The 17,990-nt window shown below is 47.8% G+C and overlaps 1 protein-coding gene across 8 annotated transcripts in view; it reads left to right on the top strand.

The window, feature by feature from the left end:
• The window catches only part of Rfx4 (regulatory factor X4), a 162,596-nt gene that overhangs the window by 34,678 nt on the left and 109,928 nt on the right, over window positions 1-17,990 (top strand). For all 8 annotated transcript variants that reach the window (XM_063264402.1, XM_039080076.2, XM_039080073.2 and 5 more), the window contains exon 3: window positions 13,669-13,729. In XM_063264402.1, the coding sequence (XP_063120472.1) occupies window positions 13,669-13,729 (61 nt within the window). The remainder of the gene's footprint in view (window positions 1-13,668; window positions 13,730-17,990) is intronic.

Raw genomic sequence — 17,990 nt, 5'->3', positions numbered from 1 at the left:
ACCACCACCCCACCACCATCACCACCACCACCACCACCACCACCACCACCACCCCACCACCATCATCATCACCACCACCATCACCACCACCACCATCACCACCACCACCACCATCACCACCACCATCATCACCACCACCATCATCACCACCATCACCATCATCATCACCACCACCACCATCACACCATCATCACCACCACCATCATCATCACCACCACCATCATCACCACCACCACCACCACCACCATCACCACCCTCACCTCCACCACCACCATCACCACTATCACCTCCACCACCACCACCCCACCACCATCACCACCACCACCACCACCACCACCACCACCCCACCACCATCACTACCACCACCACCATCACCACCATCACCTCCACCACCACCATCACCACAACCATCATCAAACCTTTCTACACAATCCCCACTAATATATTTTGCCTTGAAGTTTTGCCCCAAGTACCTCATCTTCTTTCTGAGTTGTTACATTGTATTTGTCATCTTTTCATTTTTTTCATTTTTTTTTCTTTTTTCTGATTTTGCTTAATTCAGGAGTAAGGTTTTTGGTGTCATTTGTTTGGTGCTGGGGAGGAATCCAGGGTCACAAATGTGCAGGGTACACACTCTGCTCATGAGCTCCTCCTCTAGTTCCAAGATGGAGGTTCTTCTGTTGTTCTGTGTGGTGCTGGGAATCAACCCAAAGGTCTTGTGTAGCCAGGCAAACCCTCTGCCGCCAAGCTGCCTCAGGCTGTTTGTTGGTGGTAGTGGTTGTTTTTTTGTTGTTTGTTTTTTATTTGTTTTCCTTACAACTGTAAAAAGCGTGACTTGATAATCTTCACCTTTATTGATGATTTCTCTTAGCTTCGTCAGTGGCATTGGCTCCTTAGTGCTGTCTTTAGGGGCTGTGCTTTATGGAATGCCTGTTTACCTGATGCTTTCTTTAGCTCATTTTCAAAGCAGACATTCTTTGAGAGAGGAAACCCTGGTCTGGGGAGATGGCTCAGAGGTTAAGGTGCTTGTCTGCACAGCTTAGGGACCATAGTTTGGCTGCCAGTCCCCATGTCAAGAGTAGTGTGGCCTCAGGAGTCTATGATCCCAGGGTTGTGACAGAGACAGAAGACCCCAGAGAATCCTCTCCAGCCAGCTAGCTGAATGGCTGAGCTCCAGGCTCAGTGAGAAATCCCGACTCATAAAATAAGCAGAGAGTGATTGGGGAAGATACCTAGTGTCAACCTCTGGCCAATACATTCATTTGTATACATATGCACACATCCACACAGACATGTACACACACACACACACACACACACACACACACACACACACAAATAAAAATAACATTGTGGAATAGGGATTGCCATTCTCTCACTATGTCTGCTTTGATTTGCTCCTTTTCAGTTCATGCTCAGATGAGAGCACCGTGGGTTTAATCCACTGACCTCATTCTGACCTCCCAGGCCTTTACTCGAACATGCTTTTGGTCTAAATATGTCAGACACCACAAGCGACCTGATACTTAATTTTTTTTTGTTGATTTACATATTTCCCCCTTCCCCCAGCTCTTTATTTCTGCCAGTTCTTGGGATCATTTCTCATGTATGCAAAGAAATTGTTTTCTTTTTTCTTTTTTTCAGAGCTGAGGACCGAACCCAGGGCCTTGCGCTTGCTAGGCAAGTGCTCTTCTGCTGAGCTAAATCCCCAACCCCAGAAATTGTTTTCCTGACCTTGAGGCCTGTAGCACAGTGCAGTGTGGTCCACGTCCTGTCAGGTGTCTTTATTGGTCTGATTTCTGAAGGATGCTGGACATAAAATTCTAGGTCGGTGAGGGATTTGGATTTTTATTTTCTTGTCCACGTGTTAAAGATGACATTTCAATTATCTTCTAAATACAACAAAAATGTCTCTTGGGTGTAAGTCTACGGAGTAACCACCATTTCTTTGGATGGAGTGTGATGTTTTCTTGCTGCTTTTAAATTTATCTTCTTGGCCTTCTCTTTTCAGTGCTCTAGCGATGGCTCCCACACATAGGACTTGAATATATTTTTTCTTCATGGGGAACAGTGTTTCTCTGATCTATAGGTTGCCTTCAGATCTGTGGCCATCTTAGCCCTTGTCTTTCAGACCTGTTTTCTGCCCCTTGCTCCCTCCTCTGGAACTCTGGATACATTAACTCAAGAACACCTGACTGCAGATCTCACGCTTCTGTTAGGTTAGTCCATCTTCCTTCCCACACTCTTCTCGCCATTCTGGGCATGTTTTTTAAACATGGATTCTGAGGGTCAAACTCAGATCCCTGTGCTTGGAGGCAAGCACTTCACCAGTTGAGTTTTCTCTCCTGGCCCCTCAGCCACCATTTTCTATCTTGTCTAGTCTACTGCAAAGATGGTCAAGTGTAGGAGGGAGAAGTCCATGAGCTGGGTTCCACTGCTCCAAGCAGAGAGCCAAAAGAAGGCATGGGAAACAGGCTGGGAAGTGTGAGCTTCTCGCTCCGTGATGCATGGTTTCATGTCACAAGCCACAGTGATCTGAGGGAAGTGAGCGTCAGTTAAGAAAACGGGCTGTGAGCGGGCGAGCCTGAAAAGCATTTTCTTTTCTTTCTTTTCTTGGGGTTTGGTGGTGGTGGTTTTGGTTTTGGTTTAAGATGGGTTTCTCTGTATAGTCCTGGTTGTTCTGAAACTCACGCCATAGACCTGGCTGACTTCTAACTCATAGATATCTTCCTGCTTCCGCCTTCCCAATTAACGGTGTGTGCCACCACCACCCAGAAGGCATTTTCTTAATTAGCAATTGGTATGGAAGGGCCCAGCCCATTGTGAGTAGGACCACTTTGGGCTAGTGGTCCTGGGTCCTGTGAGAAAGCAGGCTGATGAGTAAGCCAGTAAGCAGCCTTCCTCCATGACCTCGGCATCGGCTCCTGCCTCCAGGTTCCTGCCTTGCTTTATTTCCTGCCCTGACTTCCTTTGATGATGGACAGTCATGTGGAAATGTCACTGGATGACGAAGTCCAAAGAAGGAACTGCAAGTCTGATGGCCATGGTGCCTCTGAAGCCTACTGAGGTGGCGGCTTCAGGCTACTGTGGAGTCTTGGAGCCAAGAGGGCACTCCTAGTGCTTTCCTCGAGGTGCAGGTTTGAAAAACCTGAGGTGCAGACTTGCTGTGTTAGTCACAGAGGAAACTGGAGAGTCAGGCGATGAGAAAGCTCCAAAGAGCAACAGACCAATGGGATGTTTTGGAACTCCTTTCTCTCTCTCTGGAAACTTGAGTATGTGCTGTCTACAAGGACGTTACCAAGTGCTCCAACCTTCAGACTACCTAACCTCAAAGGACTGTAGCCTGGTCCAGCCTGTATCTCATGAGGTTTTCCGCCCTGGTACTGTCAGACCTGGCGCATGCGCAGGAATGAGCCATGTAGCTTGGGGCAAGGGATCTCTTTCTCCTCGATTGATCGACCCACATTGGGTCGACTCTCCCCTCTCTCAGCCAGTTCCTGATGGCGGCTCTCCTGCCCTCCATCTTACCTTGTCCCAGAGGCTGGCTTTGTCCTTTACCTTCAGACCTTCCTCACTCACCATGACTGGAAGTGACAGAGGAAGGTAAAGGACAAAGCCAGCAGTGTGACAGCATAGGAAGCCCAGAGTCATGGCAGGTCACGAGGTGATGGGAGGCAGTGCTGCTCTATTAAGGTAGCTCCCTGTTTCGAGGTTCTGTAAGTGAAAGTCTCCCTTTCTCCACTCAGTTCAGACAGGGCACCTCTGTTTATCATCCAGTCCGGGTCGGGGTTGGGGTGGGGTTTGGTAGCTACATAAAAGGGATTTCTGAGAATAGGAAATGGTGTTAAATCACATTTGAAATTCCTAACGGGGGGGGGGGTGAGAATGGTGTGAAAACTGCTGGGCTTTATCCAATGGGAGAAGACAGGCTGGGGAAGGGAGGATTGTCTCCCAGGCCTGGAGTTAGTAAGTCCATCAAGCTGGGGCCGAAAATCTCTCTGACAATGGCAGAGAGAGCTCAGATAGTTGCCCAGGCTAGACACTGCCTTAAAGTCAGAAATAAGAGGGGTCTGCTACAGAGAAATCTCCGTGAGCAGCTTTTTATAATCTTTATGACCACCACCACCATTACAACCATTATAAATACCACCACCACCACCATCACCACCTCCATCACCATCACCACCACCACCACCACCACCACCACCACCACCACCACCACCACCACCACCATCACCATCACAACCATTACAAACACGACCTCCATCACCACTACTATCATCACCATCACCACCACCACTACCATCACCACCACCATCTCCACCACCACCACCATCACCACCACCACCACCATCACCACCACCACCATCACCATTACAACCATTATAAATACCACCTCCATCACCACCACCACCACCATCACCACCATCACCACCACTATCACCACCACCACCACCACCATCACCACCACCACCACCACCACCACCAAGATCATGATCATTTTTTGTGGTATGGAGATAGAACCCAGGGCCATGAATGCTAGGTAAGTGTTCTACTGTCAGCCTATGGCTGCTTTTGAAGAACGGAATCGCCTTCCTTGTGTCAGCAGCAGATGCAGTGCATGAGTGCGAGGCTGCCAGTTTGCCAATGAGGCACCAGGTTTAAGATGCTCCACCAATACCTTCCTTCCTGGCTCACTTGTCTGTCCTCCTCAGGAAAAGGTGTCTGCTTCAGGAAAATAGCCTTTCACATGTTTGCTTTAGCAAGACACCCTTTCACCTGTGCACCCCATCGTTTGATGTAACAAACTTTCCAAAGAACTAGAGGTTTCCACTTCAGCTCTGTGTCACCATTTCCTCCCTCACACATACGTGGTGTTTGTTACATTTACACAAACATGCACGTGCTGTGACTTGACGTGATCATTTCTGGGTCAGCCCAGGAATGTTCAGTGTTGATAAGATAGAGGTCACCAGGCACAGCAGCACACACTAATAATGCCAGCATTTGGGAGGTAGATACAAGAGGACCAGGCATTCATAGCCATCCTTGGTTATATCATGAGTTTGAAGCTAGCCTAGGCTACATAAAACCCTGTCGCAAATAAAAAAGAAAGACGAAAGGAAGAAAGAAAGAAGAAGGAAAGGAAATAAGGGTTTTTTTTTGTTTTGTTTTTGTTTTTGGTTTGGTGTTTGTTTGTTTCTTTTTTGCAGCTGCATAGTATTCCAGGGTACTAATGTATCATTATTTAGTAAACCAGACAGACACCGGGTCACGCCCAAGCTTCCATTATAAGCAAGCTGGGATAAGTAGCCCTAAATGTGTATCATTGCCACGTGTCTGGTTATAATCCAGGTGGGAGGCTGCTGCTTAACGGACATTTGAGATTTCAGCAAAGTCTATCTAAGGACCCTCTGCACTGGAGAAACTATTACACCCCCGCTCTGAGGCAGGGTACTGGCTTCTCAGCCTGTGGCAGATTTCTGGGGGTTTCCTGTGGAATTTTACCAATCTGAGCAGTGACCTGGGCAATCTTAGTGTTTTTCTTTCCACTGATGAAGACAGACTGTTTCCTCATAATGAGAATACTGGAGACCACAGAACTGAAAGCGAGAGAGTTTATTTTACGACCTTAGGATGCACAGTGGAGCAGGGGCATCAACCTACAAAGAAGGAAAAAGATGGCCGATGCGTCAAGTTGGCTCAGACTAGTGGTTTTTATAATCCTAAATGCATTTGCCCCTCGTTGGGTTCCATTGACTGAGGTCTTCAGGCTGAGGTGTTTCCCTCTTCTGGGATGGCTCTCTCCCAGTCCTACAGACCTTCTCCCCTTCTTTGATTCAGAGTTTAGTCATTTAGCAAATTGTCAGTAGCTTTTCAGCCCTTAGAAAAGGTAAAAATGCCCAGGCAAACAGATTCCCACCTTGGGAAGAGAGAGGACCAATGTTTTCAGCTCATCTGTCGTTCATGGGTGTGCTTCGAGCCTACCTCACACTGAAGATGGACTAACTTCTTGCATCTACCAACATGCTTTGGCGGTTTTCCTTCTGGGCTCACAATCTCCCTCCTCCTGGTTTTATGGAGCTTGTTTCTGTGTGGTGGGCAAACAAGCACACCATGTCTATTGTGATTGTGGTTTTTTTCCAAGTGAGCCATTATCTTCGAAGATCACAGCACTTTTCTATTCCCTCACATAGAAAGCTTTGAATGTGTGTGTGTGTGTGTGTGTGTGTGTGTGTGTGTGTGTGTGTGTGTATGTGTGTGTGCGTGTGTTGAAAATATATGAAATTTTTCTTATACAGCTTTTGGGTTTCACATCTGGGCTCCTCCCTAGACAGAGGTTATGGAGGAATTCACCCAGAAGAGGGAGAGGAAGCAGAATAATTCCGCCAGCATTGCTGTTTTGTCTGGGACTGAGCCCTGTTCCCACAGGGAGATGGATTTGCTGTTGAAGTTGGTGTCGCTGCCAAGAATCCGGGTACCACGCACCCTGCTCACCAGTGGGGGCTCTTAGGTGGATGGAGGAGGAAGTGACTTAGGGGAATGAAACATTTGCCAACTGCCTGTTCCCCACAGGCGAGCCTGGCCAGGTGTGGGCAGGCCAGCACAATGGAAGGAAATAGAATTAGAACTTGGAAGTGAAACCCAAGACTCGCATGAACTTGACCCTTCCCTCCTTTGATTCGAAGAGGTAATTAATTTAGAGACTTTCTCCCACCACGTTAAACTTCGCCAATCAGCATCTAGGCAGGAAATATCCTAAAACAGGTACCTGGATATGGCAAATTAAATCAACACAGGGACTAAACCACAAGGGGAAAAAAACAACCAGGCAGAACCCGTTCTTTAAACCTCCAGGCCAGGCTGGAGGGAAAGCCAGGCTCCTGGATGTTGGAGTCTGGGAAGCTTTGACAAGGGCAAGATGTACTCATTGTCTTCCCTCCCCCGGCATCCACATGACCTTAGACAAATGGCTTACTCACTGAGCCTCCCGTCCCTCCTCTGTAAGAGGAGAAAATGCTAATAACCCAGGGTTATTAGCTAACAGCATTGACGTGTGCGCACGCGCTTGTGTGTGTGCATGTGTGTATGTGTGTGTGTGCGTGTGTGTGCATGTATGTGTGTGCGTGCGTGTGTGTGTGTGTGAGTGTGTGTATGTGTGTATGTGTGTGCGTGTGTGTGCGCGAGTGTGTGTGTGTTTGCGTGTGCATGTGCGTGTGTGTATACTTATTTGCTTTCTAGGGTCATGAGAGCTAAAGAAGGCTTCATGAATTGCTTGCATACGCTTGGCATGTTAAGTGTCTTCTGTGTATGTTCCTCCATGTGCTTTTCATTCCACGTGTTTTCTGAAGTCACAGGAAAGGGCTCACCCTTTAATTTGGTGTTTTCCAAATCATCTCTTTATTCCACAAATAACTTTCCGAGTCTCTGCTGTGTGTTGGCACCAGAGCAAGGTCTGTGCCTTCCTGAACTTGCAGCCCGGCAAGGCAGCTGTCCACCGAAGGCTTACAGGCTTACGTCATCCAGAATTTGAATGTTGACACTTCAAGCCCAAAGTGATGGTATTTAGAGGTGGAGGTCTAGGGAGGAGGTTAGAGCATGAGGGTGAGGTCTTCAAGAATGAATGAGTGCCATTATTAAAGAGGCCCCAGAGAGTTTTCCGCCCATCCTGCCATGGGGGTAGGGCTGGGGCAGCACTGCATAAGCCAAACAGCTCCTGTGAACCAAGAAGAGAGCCCTCACCAGATGTGGAATCTTTCTGTGCCTTGATCATCTCAGCATCCAGAACTGTGCAAAAGAACATCTTGTTGTTTATAAGCTCCCTAGCCAATGGCATTTTGTTACAGAAGCTGGAATAGGCTAAGACAGTCATGGAGTGGTAACCTTACCCTGAAACAAGGCCTCTGCTAGGAAGAAGACAGGCAACTATGGGACCCCTGAGTCCCTGTGCAGGACAGTAACTTGGGTGGTGACCCTCTAGGAGAAACTGCAGCTTTTAGAGGCTCAGGGAGCATTGTGGCAGCATGTGCATTGTAATGTACACATGTGACAGCCTGTACACTGTAATGAACATGTACATGTAGCATGTACACAGGGGCACAGCCCTGTGTGCTTCATGCCACCTCACCTCTACTTTTGCAGATGAAGAACCGAGAGCCCAAACGGCTTCTCCAACTTGCGGAGTCAGGATTTGAGCCTAGTTGGTAGGGGAGACAGAAAGGAAGAGCCACAGAAGTGTTGTGTTGGGAACTGTGCCTTGATTTTCCTAAGGGGTCTTTGACATAGGCTGCTGCCCTCTGGCTTTAGTACGACCAACGGGTGGGCACTGGAGGGTAAAGGAGTTAGGAATCCCACTGGCCTAATGTTGGCCTGAGGTATGAATGAGTCTTAACTTCACATGAAGCCTTGCAGCCTAGTGAACTGCGAGGGCACTGAGCTCCTCCTCCTCTTCCTCCTCTTCCTCCTCTTCCTCCTCTTCCTCCTCTTCCTCCTCTTCCTCCTCTTCCTCCTCTTCCTCCTCTTCCTCCTCTTCCTCCTCCTCCTCCTCCTCCTCCTCCTCCTCTTCTTCTTCTTCTTCTTCTTCTTCTTCTTCTTCTTCTTCTTCTTCTTCTTCTTCTTCTTTCTTTTTTTCCTCCATCTTTATTAACTTGAGTATTTCTTATTTACATTTCGATTGTTATTCCCCTTCCCAGTTTCCAAGCAAACATCCCCCTAACCCCTCCCCCTCCCCTTCTATATGGGTGTTCCCCTCCCCATCCTCCCCCCATTACCGCCCTCCCCCCCAACAATCACGTTCACTGGGGGTTCAGTCTTGGCAGGACCAAGGGCTTCCCCTTCCACTGGTGCTCTTACTAGGCTATTCATTGCTACCTATGCAGTTGGAGCCCAGGGTCAGTCCATGTATAGTCTTTGGGTAGTGGCTTAGTCCCTGGAAGCTCTGGTTGCTTAGCTTTGTTGTTCATATGGGGTCTCGAGCCCCTTCAAGCTCTTTCAGTCCTTTCTCTGATTCCTTCAACGGGGGTCCTGTTCTCAGTTCAGTGGTTTGCTGCTGGCATTCGCCTCTGTATTTGCTGTATTCTGGCTGTGTCTCTCAGGAGAGATCTACATCCGGTTCCTGTCAGCCTGCACTTCTTTGCTTCATCCATCTTATCTAGTTTGATGGCTGTATATGTATGGGCCACATGTGGGGGAGGCTCTGAATGGGTGTTCCTTCTGCCTCTGTTCTAAACTTTGCCTCCCTATTCCCTGCCAAGGGTATTCTTGTTCCCCTTTTAAAGAAGGAGTGAAGCATTCGCATTTTGGTCATCCTTCTTGAGTTTCATGTACTCTGTGCATCTAGGGTAATTCGGCAGCTCCACTTCCTAAAGTCGTAATCGCCCGTGGCCATTCCGTCTCCTTAAACACTCTTTCCTGCCCACTTTGGGTTGATGGCTCCTTCACACCCCAAGCCAGGCTCACAGGCTTCCTTGGTCGCTATAACATCCTGGACCCACCTTCCACAGCCTGCGCAGGACTTGAATTTTCTTTTAGCTGATAATGCTTTTTAATTGAAAATAGACGTTTTAGACATGGTATGCTCTCATTACAGTTTCCCCTCCCTCAACCCTTAGATTATCCCTACTTCCCCACCCACAAAACCCTCCCTCCCCACCACCAGAACACAAACAGACATCTGAAAAATAGCAATAAGATAAAATATAAACAAACCAGGATAGGAAAATAAAGCAGAGAGAAGAAAAAGAGCCAAAGAAAAAACACAAGAGACATAGACACCAAGACACATTCGCGCGCGCACATAGAAAACCCATAAAAACAAAAGTCGGAAACCACGATATATTAGCGAAAGATTTTTAAGGAGGAAACAAACAAATAAAATAAAAACCAAACAAGAATCCTCCCAAAATACCATGGAGTTTATTTTGTATTGACTTTCTGCAGCTGAGTATGAGGCCTGTCCTTAAATGTGGTTTGTACACCCAGCGAGACTCTGTTAAGAAAACTAACTTTTCCTTTTTTAACTGGTGGTTTGAGCTCAAGAGAGTAGAAGCTGTGTCTGCCTTTTCTCTGCCCTTAAACCTGGCATAGTAACAGACATCAATGAATGTTTGGGGGAAGCAACCAGTCCTTCAGGAGATTTAGGATTGGCAGTCACCAAACATGAGCGTCAGACCTGGGGTGACCCCCATCGAGGGAGGGAGGCCAGGCATTCAGAGCCGGGCACAGAGGCACAAATGGCCCAGAGGGCAGGAGGAACCCAGGAGGCAGAAGGCATCTTGTTGGTGATGACATCAAAGGCCCATACTGGCTTTGGGTAGAACATTTCTTGCCTAAATATAGTCAGTAGCCACCGTATACCCAGGTACCAAGCACCAGACCACAATTACCAACCGTTTGGATTTGGGAGAGTCGCGTAGTCTCCACAAAACGTTCTTAATTTTTAAGTATATGCAACTTCCTCCTGACCCTGATCAGAGGAATCGAATGAGGCAGACTGTAGAGAACACTGCTATTTCAAAGGATGTTAGCATTACTTGGATATTTTTAAATATACATGTGTATATGTATATAGATTTTTAAAAATATTTATTTTTATTTTGTGTGTATGACTGCCTGCCTGCGTGTCTGTGCTCCACGTGTGTGGCTGGCGTCTGCAGTGTCGGATCCCCTGGAACTGGAGTTACCCAGAGTTGTGAGGCACCATGGGAGTGCTGGGGACAGAGCTCTCCGAGGCACTGTGTGGTTGGAGCTGCGGAATGTCAGTTTTACCGTGTACACACCAACACTGGGAGTTATCATTCTTTTCAATTTGACTTCCTGTCCAAAAACCCAAGTGGTCCCTTGCTCTTTCCACTGTGTGAGCTACAGAAGTTGAATATTCCTCTACGTGTTTGCTGCTGGCATTCTTATGACACCTGAAGATCTGTGCTCTACTGTGCCGTGAAGCCACCCTTTTATTATTGTGCCATTGGTGGTCTTAAACCACTGTAGACAGTGGAGTTAAAGGTGTTAAGTACCTAGACCCTGGTAAGAGACAACACAAAGGTGACCTGGGTACTCACCACCCTTCGCAGTGAGCTAGCCCTCAAGGAGAGAAGATGAGTGTGGGCTAGCCTGTTCAACTGGGAGATGAGCGGTGGGTTATAGCAGAACAGAACCAGATGTGTGTGATTCTTGTCTTGGTTAGTGTTGGTGAGGCTTCTAACAGCTGGCGCTTGCCCAATTTAGGCTTGAAGGAACAAGAGCCATTTAGAAGGGTGACGAAGCTGACTAAACGGTGTTGTCTTCTGAGTATTCTGACTTTTTTTTCCCCTGAGAACTCTTAGGGTCTGTGTCAATACTGTGGTTTGGGTGACAGAAAAAGCACACCCAATGGATACAGGTTTCATTAGCTGAGGAGTGGGAATGGCTTATGAAACAGAGAGGCGGCCATTTTGGGGCTCATAATGAGAGGCACAGCATGGAGCTCAGAAGTTCAAGTCACTCCTGCCTTCTCTCTGTGCCCTCAACATTGACCTTGTCCTCTGGCCACTTCCCTCTCTGTCCAGTCACAGGTTTGCTATCTCCCATCTGTCCCTTGACTAGCCAGAGAGTGCCTTCATTGATTCCATTTACTTGTGGGAAAATTTTTTTCTCTACCCAATGTTTTAATCAGAATTATATTGATACCAATCTGTTTTCATGGATAAAGTATTTTCTGGATTCAACTGTATTGAAACAACTTTAAGATTTTGGGAAGGAGTAAGTCAGGTTGTATCCACCCCGTGACCTGCTATAGGATGCATGCCGCCGAGGATAACCATGAATGTGGCCTGGTGCAAAAGCAGAGGCAGCTCAATTACACAGCTCTTGAGCATAGACTTTGTAGGTGACAACAATGTGTCACAGTGCCAAATGGGCGGACACCCCTGCTTGCCACTAGCACCTCATATCATGTTCGACTTTGCTCGTGTTAGTTCTTTTCCTTGTAAGTTTTCCTTGCCAAATTTTGTTCAGTGTTTTTGGGGGTTTGACCAATGTGGCTTCTTTCTCTCGTTCTTTTCCCTTTTGTTTGTTTGTTTGTTTGAGAAGAATAAAGAATAAAACCCAGGGCTTTGCGCATCTTTGAGACAGTGTCTCACCGTGTACAAGATTCGCTGTGTATTTTTTAATATGATATTTATTGGGAGGTGGGCATGCATATGGAGGTTAGAGGATAACATTCAAGAGCCTGTTCTCTACTTCTGCCATAGGGTTCCAGGGATCGAACGCAGGTCACTCTTAACTTCCAAATCATCCCCTGCCACTGACCATGAACCGTTAATCCTCCTACCTCAGCTTTCTAGCTTCGGATATTATAGGCGTGCATGACATTAGCCAACTGATTATTTTTAAAGATTTTATTTATTTATTTATTGTCTGTGAGTGCACTGTAGTGTCTTCAGACACACCAGAAGAGGGCATCAGTTCCCATTACAGATGGCTGTGAGCCACCATGTGGTTGCTGGGATTTGAACTCAGGACCTCTGGAAGAGCAGTCAGTGCTCTTAACCACTGAGCCATCTCTCCAGCCCACTCTGTGTGTGTGTGTGTGTGTGTGTGTGTGTGTGTGTGTGTGTGTGAGAGAGAGAGAGAGAGAGAGAGAGAGAGAGAGAGAGAGAGAGATTAGTTTTTATAAAAATTCTAAGGCACTCAAGAAGGCTGAGGCAGAACAGTTGCCATGAATTTGAGGTCAAAGGAAAATTCTACAAAATATTTCTGACTTTCCTCTTGGCCTGAAAGCCTCAATGAACTCATTATCCAGTCCTTTACAAAGATGCTGGATGACCCCACCTCCCACACTGCAGTCCTGAGCTCCTACACAGCTGTCACAATCCTAAACTGCCCGTTCTGTTGGGGTCACAAGGAGCATAATATGGTGAACACCGGAGTCTGTCCCAGTTGCGCTAATAAAAGCCCTCCAACTGGTTCTGAAGGCCACAATGGCTGAGGTATGGCTGCAGTGAGGAGCCACATTCCGTCTCAGCATGTGCTAAGTACAGAATGGACAAGACAGCTCGCTGGGTCACAAGGGAGTGGAAGGCCCACCCCCAAACACCAGCTCGGGAGCGAGGTTAATTTTCTAAATGAATCCTGGAGGGACACAGACTCTCTGTCCACAGCAGTGAGGACTGTGCCTTCTTAAGACCTCAAACCATGGAGTCAGAGGTCCAAAATGTCTGTCAAGTAGCCAGTGGCGGGGTGCACCTTAGCAGCGAGGGCAGCCTGTCAGACTCGGCCTTGGCTGTCAAATAAAGAAAAACAGACTTAAGGGTCTCCTGTAGAAGTCAGTTTTCTGGGTCAGGTCTCTTGGTTCACACCTTTAGCTCAGGACTCAGGAAGCAGGTGGAGCTCTCTGAGTTTGAGGCTAGCCTGGTCTACACAGTAAGTTCCAGGTTTTACGTGTAACCAGGGCTGCACAGTTCGATCTTGCCCGAAAAAAAAAAAAAAGTATGTTTTCCTTGTGTTCTTTGTACTGGTGTTCGATGAGGCTAGCGTGATGGGACTGCCAAGATGCCATTGTTTCAAGGCGTCAGCGTCCGAGGGAGACCTTGTTTTTTGAAACTCGGAATTATTGAGAAGCCTTTGATTTTTTTCCCCCTGTTGCCAACTGAAGTCAGCTTCTTCTTCTTTCTTTCTTTCCTTTAACAGATGAGGAAAAAGAAAATAACAGAGCGTCCAAGCCCCACTCCACGCCTGCCACCCTGCAATGGTAAGTGCCCGCTTTCGGCAAGTGTGAGCCGCCCAGATTTTTCTAGCCAGGGCAGGCTACCCCTTGGCTCTTCTGAGGTTGGGATGCTTATTTGGTAGCCCTTGAGAAATCTGTTTGGTGTGCAGGTAAACGCAGAGGGCTCGCCTTAGATCGAGCCTGGCAGTTTGAGTTTTCACATGTCTTCTCTTTGGAAGTAAATTTTATCCTTGTAAGCAAAATACTGGTAGGGATTAGATTTTACGTGAGTGTTATTAATTGAGTTTTAATTATTCTGTTATTACAATGGATGGAGTTTAGCAAATGGTAGAAATGAGAGTCTGTTCATTTTTAACCTAGGGGCTCCAAGTAAATTAATAGTTGATGGGAATATAATTATTTTAACACCATAACAATAGCAAAAGCGATGTGCTAAATAGCTTTCCATTTATTATTTGAAATTCCTGGACTTGGTGAAATGCCTCTTCTCAAAGCTTTATTGGAACGATGCGCTGTGACTTTGAACCCTGGAGCTCTCTGACATGATGCCCATCCTAGACAATCTCGGCAGTTGGAGACCATCCTTCTCTTAGCTGTCTGTCTCCGTGAACCCAAAGGAACCCAGGAGTAAAGGGAGGGACAGGTTTAGAGAAGGAAAGGTGTCACATCCATTCTGTGCCAGTCCTGTGTGGGGCTCCCTTACCTGCTCTATGCCATCCAGGCCATTGGCTTTTGTATTGCCGTGTCTGTTTTCTAGAGGAGGGAGGAACGCTGAGACAGTTACATCATTGGTGGGCCACTGCCTGTTAAGTGGAAGGAGCCAGGGATCTGGCTGGGGTTCTAACTGCCAGCCTCGTTCTTGGGAAGAGGAAGCTGAAGGGTCAGATGGGGAAGGGAAGCTGACGGCTATGAGGACTGTGTCACTGTGTCCTGTTTTAGTCTCTGGGCTGGTCAGCTTGCTAACAGAACTTCAGTGTGAAAGGACACACATAAAGAAAGACACATAAGGGGGACAAGCAAAAGGTCTAGAAAGGAGTCTTGGAGGCCACCTGTGTTACCTGGCAACAGAGCTAGCTGATGGCTGACACTCTTGTAACGGGGGCTGATGTCCTTCCGGATGCCTGCCCTCAATTTGTCTTCCTCTTGTCTCTGCAAGCATTAGTGAGAAGCCTGTCACCTGGGAGTGAGGCTTGACTGGATGGGCTGGAGGCCTGGCTTCAATGCCCAACACATGATAAACCACATGTGGTAACTCAGGTCTATAATCCCAGCACACGGAAGCTGGAGGCAAGAGGGTTAAACTCAACTTCTCCCTTACATGCAGTGAGTTCGAGATCAGCCTGGCTGCATGAGATCCTGTTCTCCCTACCCCTACCAGAAGCGGGGGTGGAGGGGTGGAGGTGGGGGAGCGGGACTTCTAAATTGACTTCCCCTCTTGAACTCACCTCTTGCAGCACCTGTTTTTCTATGATTCTTGACCATCTGCCTGGAATAGTGAGATTGTACCATCTGACTCTGACATCAGACTGGCGTCAGATCTCAACCGTGCCGCTTGGCAGCCATGCAGCCTCAGGCTAGGTCCTCAGCCTCCCTCTGCTTCAGTTCACACACCGGTGCAACCGAGGTGGCAGTTGTGCTGTCCCGAGGATGAGATGCCCGGCTCAGACAGTGCCTGCCATGGAGGGGTGGCACTTAGTCCTCAGAACACTCCTTCCGTTCTATGCCTGCAGCACCTGGCTCGGCACCAGAGACTTGTTCTTTGGAACACAAGGTCAGGTGGCACATTCTAGAACCGATTCCACCCCATGCAAGCATGGAGCAAAACAGGTCTGAGAGAGTGTATACTTAGGAACATGAAATCCAATTTCCTCTCTGCTGCATTTTAACATAGCTTCAGTCATTAAATCCAAGCAGCGCTTACTGAATACCTATTATGTGTCACAGCTGGTTCTATTGGGATAATAAAGAAGACAGCCGGGCAAGCAGAACCGTGAAATTTTTTTCTGTCTGTCTGTCTATCTATCTATCATCTACCTGTCTATCATCTATCTATCTATCTATCTATCTATCTATCTATCTATCTATCTATCATCTATTCATCTAAATATTTGTTTGTTTGGAGAAAGGGTCTGTAGCCCAGGCTTGGCTTGAACCCTCTCTGGCCTTTGCCTCCTACATTTAGAGATTACAGTGTAAGCCAGGTACTACGCCCGGTTTACCCAGGGCCTTGGACAAGCTTGGCAAGGACTCTCTCTACCTACTGAGCTACATCCACAGAGGTATTTTTTTAATTGGATATTTTATTTACATTTTAAATGTTATCCCCTTTCCTGGTTTCCCTTCCGAAAACCCCCATCCCATCTCCCCCCCCCCTGCTTCTATGAGGGTGCTCCTCCACCCACCCCCCCATCCTCCCACTCCCACCTCTCCATCCTGGCATTTCCCTATACTGGGGCATCGAGCTTTCCCAGGACCAGGGACCTCTTCTCCCATTGATGCCCAACAAGGCCATCCTCTGCTACATATGTGGCTGGAGCCATGGGTTCCTCCATGTGCACTCTTTGGTTTGTGGTTTAGTCCCTGGGAGCTCTGGGGGATCTGGTTGGTTGATATTGTTGTTTTTCCTATGGATTGCAAACCCCTTCAGCTCCTTTAGTCCCTTCTCTAACTCCTCCATTGGGAACCCTGTGCTCAGTCCAATGGTTGGCTGTAAGGACTTCACACACATTAACCTGTGAAGGGTGCTGTGAGAGACCTAGAGGATAGGGTGTCGGCTCTCTTCTCGTAAGCAGTAAAGGAAAGCATTTCCAAGGGACACTTCAGTGGAGAGATGTGTGACAACAGCAAACCTTGCACTAGGAAGCTTGGGTCAGAGGAACATCTAGACAGGGCCACTACAGTGCCCTGAGGCTGTAGCTGGGCCCTCCGCTCTATAGGATGCTCACACAGTAGTCCGTTCAGCCTGTGCCCAGGATCCACATGTTGAAGCAGATTCCCGAGGAGCTAGGCTGGGAGGAGACTTCGACTCTGGCTTCAGGAGACTGCTTGGGTGGTTTTGGGGCCTCTACAACCTCTCAACCTCTCAGAGATGAGCCTCTGTCAAGTCCAGCATGGAATTAAGCCCTTAATTGCCCCATCACCACACATGCGCACCGTCTCTCCTAAGCCAATGGGAGGACATATTGCTATGGGGAAGGCAGTACAGTATTCTTTATACTCTGCTAAGAAAGCGTCCTCTTCTGGGGACTCAGCCTCAGAAACCCACTTTCCTGTGCCAATTGCAACCTTAATGGTGAGCACAGTCTGGTCACATGCAAAGGCATCCCAGGGAGAGCGGGGGAGCAGGCTGGGCTTGGTCAAGGTACCATAAGTGGCACAGCCTGTGAGGAGTACTGAGATACGGGCTGTTTATCCCTAAGTGGGGTTCATGCTGTTTATCCCTTAGTGTACTAGGCAAAAGCAGGAGGGTCAGGAGCTTAACACTAATCTCTGCCTTATCAAGTCCAAGGGGCTGTGTGACACCTTGTCACAACACACACACACACACACACACTCACACACACACATACACACACACTCACACACACTCACACACACATACACATGCACACACACAGAGAGACACACACAGACACACACACACTCACACACACACAGAGACACACACACTCACACACACATACACACACATACACATGCACACACACGTGCGCGCACACACACACGCACACACACACATGCACACACACACAGACACACACACAGAGACACACACACAGACACACACAGTCACACACACAGAGACACACACTCACACACACACATACACACACATACACATGCACACACATGTGCGCGCACACACACACACATGCACACACACAGAAACTGAGGGGAAGTAGGGAGAGGGGCAGTGGGAGCGGGAGTGGGAGGAGGTTATGTGTGGGACGTTCCTCTGAACTTGAATATGAAGAGTCACACTTAAACCCACCATAAAATTTCCTTGTGAGTAACTAATTATTTTTCTAAAATAGATTCAATCTAAAAGCTTTCTCTCTCCGAAGGAGCTGGACCCATCCCTTGTTTTACAGATAATAGCCCTTGATTTACAGCGCATTTCCCTTTTTGCTCTGGCTGCCTGGGAGCTCAGAGACTCATCTAGCTGATCTGTTAGTGATCTGCCTGAAAACCCAGGGATGCTGGCCTGCCTCTGCACACGCCTCTCTCCTTTGTGTAACTCTCACCGTCTGTATTGTGTTAGCATCTTAGAGGAGCCGGGATACAA

The sequence above is a fragment of the Rattus norvegicus genome, chromosome 7 (assembly GCF_036323735.1).
Source record: "Rattus norvegicus strain BN/NHsdMcwi chromosome 7, GRCr8, whole genome shotgun sequence".
Classification (NCBI taxonomy): Eukaryota; Metazoa; Chordata; class Mammalia; order Rodentia; family Muridae; genus Rattus; species Rattus norvegicus.
This window is presented reverse-complemented; position numbering and strand designations above follow the sequence as displayed.